A 16168-nucleotide genomic window follows, 5' to 3' on the forward strand; every position below is an offset into this window, starting at 1 on the left:
TGACAAGGGGTGTAGTTGCCACACGTCCCCATATGTCGGGAATCTGCCCAGCCGGTTCGGTTCATCCGACAGCATTAACTCGGCAATCAGTTCCCAGTGACTCGGCGGCATCACCGAAGCCGGCCACACGTCCTCCAAGTCCCCAACGCGCACCCTCTCAGGAGCGAGCTTGACAGAGGGCAATCCCCCCTGTTTATGATTGAAAAACGATTTACACACGACTCACAACTGATGACGTTCGAACACTTCCGGAACAAATGCTTCACTGACGAATTTTATTCGAACCACAACGCAGTAAATACTTCACCCACGTACTATAAACACAAATAATCGCCAATAGAACCTAAACAATTAACCTAACCTAACCTATGTCTATATACACACAATATGCTAATATATTATAATGTTAATTAATATTTAAGAAAATTTCAGTTTTGAATGGACAGCATATAAAAAATTATGAATGCGTCTGAGGGTCGACCGCTGGATGTAATGGACTCGAGTCGAGGACGGGGTGCAATCCTTAACTGTAGCCTCTGTTCACCCAGCAGTGAATGTGTGCCTGGTTATTAAATGATTCAGGGGTAATTAAGATTTAGAACCTGCCCGAAACGCTATACTTGCTAATGTGTTACAAAAATGTAAGAACTCTTGTGTATATAAATACAAATAGAAATTAGGACGTCATACTAGACAGATACAAGATTAAAAGGCTAAGAAAGTAAATCAAATTAATTGCATCTTCAAAACAAGAGAAAGGCTTCTGGGCTGAGATATCTCCACAACAAACACCCGAGGCACACTGTCCACTTGATTGACAGTTGAGAGGCGGGACCAAAATGCCAAAGCTCATCCCCCGAAAGCACAACTAGGTGAGTACAACTACGTTACTACATCAGCAGAATAACGTCGGCCAAATACAGCAGAATGCAGCAAACATGGACCCAAACTTTTCGAGTGCTATATACATTCTATATGAGACCCATTCCTGAGTAGGTAGATAGCCCTAGGTCCATCTGGTTCCGGTACCTGACCCAAGGCTTAAATCCCACTACTTGCTCCAAATAATAACTAATCAGTAATATTACTCCCCTTTAATATATCCAAAACCATCACAGCGTCACCGGGGCTCCTATAATCTCCACACTACATAAACTCTGCCGGACAGAAACAGTTGGGCACGTTTCCTTTCATCTGATGTCTCTGTTCACCCAGCAGTAAATAGGTACCAACGAGATAGACGACTGCTGTGGGGTGCATCCTGGGAAAGGTCAGTAGTTGGACTAGGGAGACCTCGATAAGGCTAATTACAGGCTCCTTGCTCCCTACGAAGGGAATTATATCACAACGTTTCTGAGTAACTCTGTTCAGTACAGTTATTTTCTTGCTACAAGTTATTTTTGTCACTAGAAATCATTCTCGTGTGAGCTGAAAGCATTGTCTCCTATGGTCACCTTTCACCCGTGTTCCAGTGCGATTTGGTTAGTTTTGCTTAAGGGCCATTAGTTAGTTTTTAAACGTTGTTCAATGTCAACAAATCTTTTTTGACTAGTTGTATATGAAAAGGGCTGCAATTGTTCCAAGCTTCAGTATTGCAGCCTAAATAGAAAGGGAGAATTTTTTTTCAACGAATTTTAGACATTTTCAACCTCTATTTACGACTACAAGTTTCAAATGAAATAATTTCTATGACATTACCTTCTATCACATTAGCATATAATAAAGGATATGATTCAGCGGCTTTTCCAAAATATGTTTAGTTTTACTAATACAAATAGTCAAAGTTCCCCCCAAAATTATGCAAATATATCATGTTTATTACTATTATAAAATCAATAAATGAACTTAGGGAAAAAAAAGCTCGAATTACAATGTAGAAACATAAACTCTACATATAAGGTGAAAGTTTCATGTAAACTGAATAAAAAATGAAAGAGTTATAAGAACGTTTACATTACTTGAAAATAAATAAGTAAAAAATAAAGTCTAAGGTGCTGCCATCTGTGGCTGAGATTGACATCAACCAATTTCCTGCAAGATTGGCACCCTTACAGATAGGCTTACGTGCGGTCAGGTGTATAAGTTTCATACAAATCGTCCGATAAACAAATAAGAAAAAATACATGAAAACAAATATGTGTTATTTTTAACCAATTTTTGGGGGGATAAAACTAATTTTTAAATATTTTTATTATATGCTATTGTGATAGCTGAGAGCCATAGACATGATGTCAGTCGACACTTGTGCTTGATGTTAAATTTTTACCATTTTGGAAAATTTTTGACACATAATTACACGTTTTGACACATTATTGGCGCCTGACAGCTGAGTGGACAGCGCTTCGTATTCGTAGTCCTGAGGTTCCGGGTTTGATCCCCGGTGGATCCGGAGACAAATGGTCAAAAAGTTTCATTCACCCTGATGCCCCTGTTACCTAGCAGTAAAAATAGGTACCTGGGAGTTAGACAGCTCCTACGGGCTGCTTCCCGGGGAGTGTGTAACAAAATGGAGGCCTGGTCGAGGACCGGGCCGCGGGGACGCTAAACTCCGAAATCATCTCAAGATAACCTCAAGATAATTCAATATTTTTTTCTCCCTTCCTATTTATGCTACGATGCTGAGACTTGGACCAGATGAAACCTTTTTCATATACAAATCGTCAAAAAAGTTTGATTGAAATTAAACTAGTTTATATTTACTGCATATTTGGTTAGAATGCCCCCTTAAGTTAGGTTGGTTTAGGTTAACTAGATCATGGAGTTCAAGTTTGATAATGAGAAAGAATCGTACAAGCGGCTTTGCAACAACATGCCACGTAATCACCAACATAGGAAAGTTCACAACCTATTGTAACTTCTTCTATACAAATAAATAAATAAACAAGAAATAAACCCAAGTTATCGTACCAAAATGACGTCACCAAATTCGTCATTCTGTTTCCCGTTTGTAAACTGATACTGCGCTTTATCGGGTTACGTTCTGTAACCCGATAATATCCTGTATCCAAAGAACGGAAATGTAAGTAAAGAGCCCGTATTGCACGCCCGTTGATATTTGTTGATGGCCCTTTCTTCCAAGCTATCGATTTTGGCCGCTCACTTCCACCATACTTAGGTGATCCTTCTCGCAATCAGTTGTGCCGTTTGATTTGCTTGGTGCCGCCACGAACGGGTTGTTTATTACGTGTTCCATTTGTTCAAGTTCAAGTATGTTTATTGAGACAATAAAATACATTTCAAATGTACAGAGTAACTTAGGCTATCTCTTCCACAATGCGCCATATGCTCATCCTGTGACTTGATTGTTGCCGCCGGAAGTGGCTAGTTTATTGTGCACCCTATACCCATCCTGTGAGCGGTAGCGCAAAAAGCATTACAGAGGGCACAAAAGGTCTTTATCAGACCTCATCTTAGATAATTACATAAAAAATTTCATCTATCCTTTACACCTTATTTTTTGTAACATCTATTTCAAGAGCTATATATTTACAGTAAGTCGTTATACATTAATGGTAGGTCTTATCGCTAATACATAATTGTTTGACTAATGGAGATATTACAGTCATAGGGGAGCTGCTTTTTATTATTAGTCTTCACAATACTTGGTTTCTTAATCTCATATGTCGTTTATCTACTGGAAGCGAAATATGGATACAGTGCAAGGATTTCAGGTAATTTATCCATGGTAATAAGATAGGTTGCCATATCATACAGCGTGAGCTTAGATTTATCTCTAAATGGCTCAATTTTACTACAATCCAAGATATAGTGTTCGAGTGTGTGTCCCTGTCTTTGTCCACACACTTTACACTTTACTTCATCTAGATCCCTATACAAGCCGAACTGCCAGAGATACTTGTAGCCAAGTTTTATTCGAGCTGTGACAACATCTGTTAGTCTACTGACTTTGTTACTTGCCCCATACACATGTTTTACTTCACACATTTCATTGTGATAAACAATGGATCTGCTGGTTCCCGTTTGCACTGCTCTACTTTCTTCAAATCCATTTAGGAGTTCTCGTCTAATGACACTTTTAAGTGACCTATTTGACAACTTAAGTTTCCGTTCAAATACTGTCTTTATTTATTACAGCCTTAGCAAGGGCGTCAACTTTGTCATGTTCCTGCAGGCCAATATGAGAAGGAATCCACAACATTTTTACATTTACCCTCTTGCAAAGTATGCTTCTATATCTATGTCTGGCTTCTGAGACAAGCACGTTATTACTTGATTGCAAACTGTTTATTGCTAGTAGTGAGGAAAGAGAGTCGGACTGGAAGTGCAGTTGTCCTGACAATGGGCGATGGCTTGTACTTTGAGTGGGGAGTCCGTATAACAACTGGACCTCTATCCTTCAGACGGAACTATTTGCCTTGATCCTTGCACTGAAATGTGTACAAGTCTCCAAACTTGATACATTAATTGTAAGTGACTCCTTATCATCCTTAAATGCTCTCAACTCTTTAAGACATAACTTTAACATGCTCGTGTCCGAAGCTAGACACAAATACAACAAAATTATTAAGGATGGTAACAGAGTCCATTTCATGTGGTCTCCATCTCATGTTGGCCTCCGAATGCATGATAGAGCTGATAAGTTAGCCAAAGAATCTGCCTTTAAAGGAGCCGTTGAGTGTAACCTTGGATTGTCAATGAGCAATCTGAGAGCAGCAGTACACCGAGAACTTCAACAAGATCTTGTAGATCTGAGGCAAAGTGAAATTGACACCAGTAATTCCATCTATCATCATACTATCATGCAAGAGGAGCCACACATCTATGGTTCATCCAATAAAATCAACAGACTTCTAGATGTCACTACTGCTCGGCTTAGACTCGGTTACAAGTATCTCTGGGAATTCTCATTATCTGCTGATGTAGACCTGACCAAATGTAAACTGTGTCAACAAAATTATTCGCACCCCCTCCGTCACTATGTGATGGAGTGCGAAAAGATACGTAAATTCAGAGACAATTCTGTAACGAATGTTCCAACGATGTGTAAATATTTCATTCAAAATGATCTGCTACCAGAAATTTTAGCCAAATATCCCCAGTTTGCTAACTGTAGGTAGTAACTAAGTGATTGTAACCTATCCACCGCTGCCCACAGGATGGGGGGCGGTGTAACCTATCCACCGCTGCCCACTGGATGGGGGGCGGTGTGCAGGACAAACATATCAATTGTGACATTAGTTCTCCACATATGTCAGTTGCTTAATTTAGAACCTGTACTTGTGGTCGATCTCGAACCCATTGTTGATGTGATGACATACTGAATTTTGTAACTAGCTCATCAAGATTGTAACTTGCTTAGCTAAATGAAATGTGGTGTTCAGTCCCTGAGCCCATTATGTGCCTCTGTAACCCTTTCCACTACCGCCCACAAGATGGGTATAGGGTGCATAATAAATGAACTAAACTAACTAACTACTTCAGTATTGTCAATAATTTCGAGTGTGATTGATTGTTGCCGCCGAAGGCGGCTAGTTTATTGTGCACCCCATACTCATCCTGTGAGCGGTAGCGCAAAAGCATTGCAGAGGGCACAAAAGGTCTTTATCAGACCTCATCTTAGATTATTACATAAACAATTTCATCTATCCTTCACACCTTATAGTTACAATGTCAGCTAGTTACAGAGAAAGTGCGAAAGTTACATATGAATATCCATCCGGGATATACGTGGGGCGTATATCCGTACTTATATGCGTATGACGTATATACATACGTCGCCTCTTGACACCAGACACGTGGAGGAAGGATATTCCCCCCTCCCCCCCACCCACCTCCCGTTACTCATGGGGAAAATTATGCCCGCCTCCGCACAGAGCTTCCGACAGCACCAAGTCTTCACCCACGGTTAGTTCTTCAGCAGACTTGGTGTCGCGGGCACACGGTCAGATTCCTCGTCTCATTCCATAATTATCTTTATTAGTGAAATATGTAATTTTGCAGACATCTAATATGGCTTAATATTATATTTATAATCTAATATTAAAAATCTTATTTATGTACAAACTGTTTAATGTACCAATGCCTATACAGTTTTTGCAGAATTCTTGATAGAAGACGCCTGGGAAACAATGGTGGCGCAATACGCTACGCTGGCAGCCTTGACTGTGGTGCTGGTGCTTAGCCCTGGCTATACCCAAGAGTTTAGTGAAGAGCTGTGCCATACGGGTAATATGGAGGGCTTGTGCGAGTGCCAAGTGGACCATCCTGGCACCATACAGATCATATGCTCTTGCTCGCCTGGCCAGGTAAGGATACAGTTTCATAGTAAATTGTTCTCTTGTGTGGCAGTGGAAGTGTATTTTGTTGTATTGTGTGGTAGTGGAAGTGTATTTTGTTGTATTGTGTGGTATTTGAAGTGTATGTTGTTGTATTGTGTGGTATTTGAAGTGTATGTTGTTGTATTGTGCAGCATCAGAAGTGTATGTTGTTGTATTGTGCAGCATCAGAAGTGTATGTTGTTGTATTGTGCAGCATCAGAAGTGTATGTTGTTGTATTGTGCAGCATCAGAAGTGTATGTTGTTGTATTGTGCAGCATCAGAAGTGTATGTTGTTGTATTGTGCAGCATCAGAAGTGTATGTTGTTGTATTGTGCAGCATCAGAAGTGTATGTTGTTGTATTGTGCAGCATCAGAAGTGTATGTTGTTGTATTGTGCAGCATCAGAAGTGTATGTTGTTGTATTGTGCAGCATCAGAAGTGTATGTTGTTGTATTGTGCAGCATCAGAAGTGTATGTTGTTGTATTGTGCAGCAGTAAAAGTGTATTGTTGCATTGTACGGTGCAATAGAGGAAATGCATTTTACCTGAGTTTATATGAGTCACTGACACTAGTGGCCGCGACGAGGACAGGAAGCCTATTTTGTTGTATTTTGTGGCAGTTGAAGTGTATTTTGTTCAAATGTGTTGTAGTTGAAGTGTATTTTGTTCAAATGTGTTGTAGTTTAAGTGTATTTTGTTCAAATGTGTTGTAGTTTAAGTGTATTTTGTTCAAATGTGTTGTAGTTTAAGTGTATTTTGTTCAAATGTGTTGTAGTTTAAGTGTATTTTGTTCAAATGTGTTGTAGTTTAAGTGTATTTTGTTCAAATGTGTTGTAGTTTAAGTGTATTTTGTTCAAATGTGTTGTAGTTTAAGTGTATTTTGTTCAAATGTGTTGTAGTTTAAGTGTATTTTGTTCAAATGTGTTGTAGTTTAAGTGTATTTTGTTCAAATGTGTTGTAGTTTAAGTGTATTTTGTTCAAATGTGTTGTAGTTTAAGTGTATTTTGTTCAAATGTGTTGTAGTTTAAGTGTATTTTGTTGTATTGTGTACTTACCTATCAGTGACTACGAGGGAGTGAGGTCAAGCTCTTTATGTCCCGCCTGCTAGCCTTGTTGCACCCGTTGTGTTTAAGCTAACTATTCTAACAATTACTATCTCTGTCGAACCTGTCCTAAAAATTGTGGATGGAGGTGGCTTCCACAACTTCTTCTCTTGGTGCATTCCACTTGTGGGCCCCCCGTACAGGGTACGAGTACCTCTGTACATTCCACTTGTGGGGCCCCCGTACAGGGTACGAGTACCTCTGTACATTCCACTTGTGGGCCACCCGTACAGGGTACGAGTACCTCTGTACATTCCACTTGTGGGCCCCCCGTACAGGGTACGAGTACCTCTGTACATTCCACTTGTGGGCCACCCGTACAGGGTACGAGTACCTCTGTACATTCCACTTGTGGGCCACCCGTACAGGGTACGAGTACCTCTGTACATTCCACTTGTGGGCCCCCGTACAGGGTACGAGTACCTCTGTACATTCCACTTGTGGGCCACCCGTACAGGGTACGAGTACCTCTGTACATTCCACTTGTGGGCCCCCCGTACAGGGTACGAGTACCTCTGTACATTCCACTTGTGGGCCCCCGTACAGGGTACGAGTACCTCTGTACATTCCACTTGTGGGCCCCCGTACAGGGTACGAGTACCTCTGTACATTCCACTTGTGGGCCACCCGTACAGGGTACGAGTACCTCCGTACATTTCATCGACCTATTTGCATTTCCAGCTTCCATTTGTGTCCTCTTGTCCCACTTTTTTTTTTTTTTTTTTTTTTTTTTTTTTTTTTTAAGATATATACAAGAGTTGTTACATTCTTGTACAGCCACTAGTACGCGTAGCGTTTCGGGCAAGTCCTTAATCCTATGGTCCCTGGAATACGATCCCCTGCCGCGAAGAATCGTTTTTCATCCAAGTACACATTTTACTGTTGCGTTAAACAGAGGCTACAGTTAAGGAATTGCGCCCAGTAAATCCTCCCCGGCCAGGATACGAACCCATGACATAGCGCTCGCGGAACGCCAGGCGAGTGTCTTACCACTACACCACGGAGACTGCTCTCAGCTTAAAGAGGCTGTCATTACCCTGGAAACACAAACCGTAACTGTCTCTATTTTCCGCTTGTTACAACTTGTAATAAAGTTGTTACATCTTGGCTTAACGTGTTTATGACGTATTAGAACGTTGTTACAATTTACTATATTGGTTGTTATAACTGGTTAGGAGGTGTTAAAACTTGTTCGAACGTTGTACCAACGTCGTAGTTTCGGTGTGTGTTTGGCGGAATACACACCTTGTCTATTCCCCTCAGTATCTTGTACACTGTTATAAGATTCTGCCAACTATACCAGTTTCAAGGATGCAACCCACAACAGTTGCCTAATTCTTGCTTACCTATTTACTGCGAAGTGAATAGAGGCAGCAATTGAAAGGAAACGTGTCCAATCGTTTCTGTCGTGGCCGGAAATCAAACCCGGGATCCTCGCCTTAGACCACCGTGGTGTTGTTTCATTGTTAGTTTGGCTCGGTCTAGCGTTGGATTGAAGACCTTTCCATCTTTGAAGGGTTTTTAAGGCTTTGACACTTTCTTACTGGCTTACCAATCACGTATATTATCGTGGTGAAAACAGTACAGTACTACAGTATAATCTCTTTGATTGTGTACACTGGACATATACATCACCTCCGTCTGTGTTTGTTATACATCACCTCTCACTGTGTGTGTGTTATACATCACCTCTCACTGTGTTTGTTATACATCACCTCTCACTGTGTGTGTTATATATCACCTCTCACTGTGTGTGTTATATATCACCACTCACTGTGTGTGTTATACATCACCTCTCACTGTGTGTGTTATATATCACCTCTCACTGTGTGTGTTATACATCACCTCTCACTGTGTGTGTTATACATCACCTCCCACTGTGTGTGTTATACATCACCTCCCACTGTGTGTGTGTTATACATCACCTCTCACTGTGTGTGTTGTACATCACCACTCACTGTGTGTGTTATACATCACCTCTCACTGTGTGTGTGTTATACATCACCACTCACTGTGTGTGTTATACATCACCTCTCACTGTGTGTGTTATACATCACCTCTCACTGTGTGTGTTATACATCACCTCTCACTGTGTGTGTGTTATACATCACCTCTCACTGTGTGTGTTATACATCACCTCTCACTGTGTGTGTTATATATCACCTCTCACTGTGTGTGTTATATATCACCTCTCACTGTGTGTGTTATACATCACCTCTCACTGTGTGTGTTATACATCACCTCTCACTGTGTGTGTTATACATCACCTCCCACTGTGTGTGTGTTATACATCACCTCTCACTGTGTGTGTTATATATCACCTCTCACTGTGTGTGTTATACATCACCTCTCACTGTGTGTTATACATCACCTCTCACTGTGTGTGTGTTATACATCACCTCTCACTGTGTGTTTATACATCACCTCTCACTGTGTGTTATACATCACCTCTCACTGTGTGTGTGTTATACATCACCTCTCACTGTGTGTGTTATACATCACCTCCACTGTGTGTGTGTTATACATCACCTCTCACTGTGTGTTATACATCACCTCTCACTGTGTGTGTTATACATCACCTCTCACTGTGTGTGTTATACATCACCTCCGTGTGTTTGTTATACATCACCTCTCACTGTGTGTGTGTTATACATCACCTCTCACTGTGTGTTATACATCACCTCTCACTGTGTGTGTGTTATACATCACCTCTCACTGTGTGTTATACATCACCTCTCACTGTGTGTTGTTATACATCACCTCTCACTGTGTGTGTTGTACATCACCACTCACTGTGTGTGTTGTACATCACCTCTCACTGTGTGTGTTATACATCACCTCTCACTGTGTGTGTTATACATCACCTCTCACTGTGTGTGTTGTACATCACCTCTCACTGTGTGTGTTATACATCACCTCTCACTGTGTGTGTTATACATCACCACTCACTGTGTGTGTTGTACATCACCTCTCACTGTGTGTGTTATACATCACCTCTCACTGTGTGTGTTATACATCACCTCTCACTGTGTGTGTTATACATCACCTCTCACTATGTGTGTTATACATCACCTCTCACTGTGTGTGTTGTACATCACCTCACTGTGTGTGTTATACATCACCTCTCACTGTGTGTGTTATACATCACCTCTCACTGTGTGTTTGTTATACATCACCTCTCACTGTGTGTGTTGTACATCACCACTCACTGTGTGTGTTATACATCACCTCTCACTGTGTGTGTTATACATCACCTCTCACTGTGTGTTTGTTATACATCACCTCTCACTGTGTGTTGTACATCACCACTCACTGTGTGTGTTATACATCACCTCTCACTGTGTGTGTTATACATCACCTCTCACTGTGTGTGTTATACATCACCTCTCACTGTGTGTGTTATACATCACCTCTCACTGTGTGTGTTGTACATCACCTCACTGTGTGTGTTATACATCACCTCTCACTGTGTGTGTTATACATCACCTCTCACTGTGTGTTTGTATACATCACCTCTCACTGTGTGTGTTGTACATCACCACTCACTGTGTGTGTTATACATCACCTCTCACTGTGTGTGTTATACATCACCTCTCACTGTGTGTGTTATACATCACCTCTCACTGTGTGTGTTATACATCACCTCTCACTATGTGTGTTATACATCACCTCTCACTGTGTGTGTTATACATCACCTCTCACTGTGTGTGTTATATATCACCTCTCACTGTGTGTGTTATACATCACCTCTCACTGTGTGTGTTATATACCTAAATACTCACCTCCGTCGACTTGAAGCCTATACCAACAGGTATAGGTAGAAGCCGACATCTTTCTCTCCAAAACTCTAAGTCTCTACAATTCACGATGTCCTCTCCTCACTAAGCAAGTAACTCCCAAAAGATTAAACAACCCCTGGGTCACAAGTGGCTTACTTAAATCAATTAACAAGAAACACGAATATGAAAAAATATAGAATAGGCCTAGGTACAAAAGAAGAACTTAAGAGATACTCATCAATGCTTACCAATGTAATACGAAGAGCCAAAGCATCCTTTTATGAGAATAGGTTTAAAGAAGCAAAAGGAAATATAAAAATTACATAGAAAGCATCCAAGGGTCTAAACAACAATCACATAACAAGCAGATAAAACTCTCCAAAGATGGTTACATATTTGCAACAGACTTAGATATTGCAACTGAATTCAATAGCTTCTTTTCATCAATTGGTGCTAACCTTGCCAGAAAAATCCCAGAGACCCAAATACATGTTGCTACATATCTCATCGGCAGCTATCCTAACTCTACTCCTTTTACCGGTCAGCCCGACAGACATTATAGCCATAGTTCAATCACTTAAAACCACAGCTGGGAACGTTAATGAAATACGATCTATGATAAATAAGAGTGCTGTTCCTGCTCTTGCACTACCCACAGCTTTGCTATTCAACAAATCTCTAGTATCATACTTTTCCTGATATCCTTAAAAAACAAGTGACGTCAGTTCATATAGGAGACGAGATAGCTGACAAAGCAATTACAGACCAATATCAAATCTACCCATACTTTCACAAATATTTGAAAAAATTATTTACAAACAGCTCTACTCCTACTTTGTAAAACTCAATATACTAAGTCCCTGTCAGTTTGGCTTCCGTTCCCAAAAAGTGTACCAATGATGCCATTATTAGCCTCCTTGATATAATCTTCTCAGCCCTTGACAAAAATGAGTTCCCAATTGGCCTTTTCATTGACCTGAGAAACACCTTTGATACTGTAAACCATAACTACCTCTTACTTAAACTTAATCACTATGGTATCCGAGGCCTTGCTCTGGACTATATTCGTTCCTCTGTCAGTGACAGACACCAATACATAGTCATCAATAGCATAACCTCCCCAACTATACCTTTGACAGTAGAGAGGTGTTACGGCCCTCTCGGGACGCAACGGGGTCCTTACTCTGATGTTGTTAGAGGAAGATATATGTATCCGTTCCCAAGCCAGTAGTAGCTATCAAGGGATGAGATCCGTGACGCAAGTAACTTAAAGGGAGTAGGGAAAGAAAGTTAAGAACTTAATATTATAATTAGTACCATCACCGTTTAAATATATAAAATAAAAGAGTGCACAAGGGGGAGGGGTATTAACACTTTACAAGGGGATTAATCCACAAATTAGTCTTCTGCTGAAGACTCTGGATCCAGAAGCTAGGTGCTGAGTCCGCGGTGCTTTCTTCGTGGCCTCACGACGTGTCCTCTGAGAATGCAGAGCCTACCCGGGCCACAGGTCAGCCAAAACACAGGTCCACTGGGGGCACCGCCGTGGAGGCCGTCAACCACACATCCAGCTGGTCTGCTGGCAGGTTCTGAGCCAACAAGGCTGGTACGGCCACTCCACGAACGATAAAAGGGGAACGCCCTAGACAGGAGCCTCGTGTGACAACACAAGTCACTCTCTTGTCTTCAGTACCCCAGTGGATGATCGTCTCCAACAGTCGGTCCCGGATAAATCCTTTTACTGCCACTCCACTGGCAGGCTAACACACCACAGTGTTCTTCCGGGGGGGCGACTTCTCAACAGCTGCAGCAAACTTCAAGGTATGGAGACTGGCTGCCTCGGGTAGACTGACTCGACTCCCACCACAGTAGTCCCAGGTCGACTCTGTAAGCAGACACGTCATCAATAACCGGGACACTAAAACACCTCACTTACGGGCTCGGGCACAAACACCTGACGTATCCAGTCCATAGATGGCGCTGTCGTTGGAGCACCACCTCACCAGAGGTCAGGAGCGGCGGTGTTGAGCGCTGAACCAGACTGGAAACTGGTCCTCGAGGCCAGTACACGCTGTCCTCACCAGGTGTCGTCGTCCGTTTGGCGGGGGTTTCGGGAGCTGACCCACAGATGGCGTGATTGTCACTGCTCCAGACTCGGACGCTGGATCCGGGTTCGTAACAAGAGGCCTCAGGGCAGCATCTTGGGACCTCTCCTATTTCTTATATACATTAATGACTTGCCAAATGTTTTCTAACATTCTTAAACCTATACTAGAGTTTAAGAAAGTTGACCCAATCGATTTGAGAATGGTCCAGGACGGACCGAAACGTCGTCGTCCCTTCACCTTCTAGTGTGTGGTCTGGTCAACATACTTTAGCCACGTTATTGTGATTCATCGCCTGCTAAAACCTATACTATTTGCAGACGATACTACCTTCATCTATCCTGACCCCAACCCCACCACACTAAATAATATTGTCAACAATGAATTAAAAAAACTCCACTCGTGGATGTCATCTAACAAATTTACACTAAACATAGAAAAGACCTACTACATTTTAGTTGGCCGTAAATCGTCAAATCAGATTCAACTTCAGATAGACAATGACAGACATTACCAATAAAAATGAAGGGACGTTCCTTGGGCTATACTATAGACAAGAGACTGAACTTCAGTACCCACATACAACACATAGCTAAAAAAAAAGTCTCAACAACGGTAGGTATACTTCATAAAATCAGATATTATGTCCCCCACTCTGTTGTCCTCGCATTATACTACGCACTAATCTATCCCTATCTTACATACGGTATCTGTGCATGGGGTTCAACCACTGCAAATTACCTCAAGTCTATCACCACTCAGGACAACATCTGCTATCAGAACTGTAACAAACTCTGTCTTCAGACAACACATTCCTCTATTTAAGTCCCTTAACATGCTAAAAATACACTCACTCCACACATTCTCATGTGCTATCTACATGTACAAAACCTTGTTCCTAAATGCTAATCTTCATCTCAAACTTTTCCTTGATAGATGTAATAGAACCCATGAGCACCACACCAGAAATATCTCTTTCATATACCCAGAGTCAGATTAAATCTTTGCAAACACTCCATGCAAATAAAACGACCCAGTCTTTGGAACTCACTCTCTGATGAATTAAAAAATTGTCCAACCGATCCCCTGTTCAAAAGTAAAATTAAAAGGTACCAATTTCCTCCTCATAGTTTCCTACCTTGTGCTCCAAACTCACACTGTATCTTGTACTACCCACTTCCCCAATATTAGTACTTAAGACATATATATCCTTATCAGTGTAATCACCTCTGTCAATTTATGTTGTAGTTATTAGTTAACATAAAAACCTTGTTACACTATACCCTTTCATCTTACCTGATATGTTAGATTAAGGACCTGCCGGAAACGCTATGCGTGTTAGTGCCTTTGAATGAATGTAAAAATACCAATCTTACGTAATCTCACCAACCCATTGTACCTTCTTGCAAATAAATTATTATTATTATTATTATTATTATTATTATTATTATTATTTATTATTATTATTATTATTATTATTATTATTATTATTATTATTATAACGTTACGCTTATATCGAGGTCCCTCCCCCTAGGGTCGAATTACTGACTATGCCCAGAATGCAACCCCACAAGCTGACTAACACCTGAGTACCTACTTGCTGCTAGGTGAACAGAGGCATTAGGTGATAGAATTACAATTTGTCAACTTGTATCAATATTTCGTAAATACCTTGCACGGTATAACGCCAATTATCGTTGCTTAGAATTTTCACATTACTTGAAGTTATAAGAATAACAACAGTTGGTGATTGCAGATAAATTAATGATCTCACAACTTTCATTCCAGCCTCTTACCATCTCCCCCAAGGCGACGGAAGGGCTTCCATATCATGTTACCAGCCTCATAGTTCACAACTGCACCGACTCCGTCACCATTACTCCAAAAGCCTTCGAATTTATGTACAACTTGGAAAGGATCACCTTCCAGTCCATCTCTCACCTCGCATTACAGCCCTCGAGTCTTCAGCTTCATCTCCTTTCTATAAACAATTTTACGCTTACGTTTGACTCTGTGTCAAGCTTATCACTGAAACAGAATGCCATCCAGCTCATTGATGATAATGGACTGAGACCAAAGAATATCATTATACGAAATACCTTCATTACAGACCTCAAAGAAATTGCAATAGAAGCTTCTCTCGGTACACTTCGACTAGAACACGTGACTTTATCTCAAACTCCAGCACCCAGAGCTATAAATGTTGGAGCCAAAGGTGCCTCAGTCTTCATTGATTTTCTGAATACCTCTTCCTATAAACTGAGTTCCGAATGGATTTTTGGAAATGTGTCACATCTTAGTATCGTTAACAGCAGCCTCACGCTGCTACCTAACGCCTTTGCTGGAGTGCACATGAAAGATGGTGCCCCGAGATCTCGACTTATCCTCCACAACAACACGTTTGGCGCCTCAGAGTGGCGGACGGCCAACACAAACACACCATCAGTCCCTCACTGCCGACAAGATCACTAAACATTAACCTTCCCTACAGTGGCATTGTTGTTGATGCTTCAAGTAACTGGATCAGCTGTAAATGCCAGGATATTGCATGGCTTTTGGAGAGTCCCAAGACTATGCTGAAGAGACGAATTAGAAAGTCCCTCAAGTGTAGAGAGGGTGATATAGACAGGAGTCTGGCCACCTGTGATGCTCCATCACTCGACAGCCTCGCCTCAGGTGTTGCTCCCAGTCTTCTCCCTGCTGTGTGTGTTGGGCTCACTATGCTCTTTCTTAATTATTCTTGTTAGGAATTATTGTTTAATTAATTAATCAAAATATTATCTGTACAGTACATATATTTTATTATTTTGTTAGTAATAATTAATTACTTTGAATATTGTAAAATATATGTATCCCCCTACATAGCTATATTACTCCATTTACACGTGTTAATAAATAAAAT

At 41.1% G+C, this 16168-nt stretch overlaps 1 protein-coding gene across 1 annotated transcript; it reads left to right on the plus strand.

The window, feature by feature from the left end:
- The first annotated feature begins 5781 nt into the window (after positions 1 to 5781).
- Positions 5782 to 15880, plus strand: LOC123746351 (uncharacterized). Its single transcript, XM_069314764.1, has 3 exons — positions 5782 to 5902; positions 6052 to 6266; positions 15055 to 15880. The coding sequence occupies exons 2-3, from the start codon at positions 6090 to 6092 to the stop codon at positions 15736 to 15738; spliced, it is 861 nt and encodes a 286-aa protein (XP_069170865.1). The 5' UTR covers positions 5782 to 5902; positions 6052 to 6089; the 3' UTR covers positions 15739 to 15880.
- Positions 15881 to 16168: the final 288 nt, after the last annotated feature.

This window comes from Procambarus clarkii, chromosome 80 (assembly GCF_040958095.1).
Source record: "Procambarus clarkii isolate CNS0578487 chromosome 80, FALCON_Pclarkii_2.0, whole genome shotgun sequence".
NCBI classification, from domain to species: domain Eukaryota; kingdom Metazoa; phylum Arthropoda; class Malacostraca; order Decapoda; family Cambaridae; genus Procambarus; species Procambarus clarkii.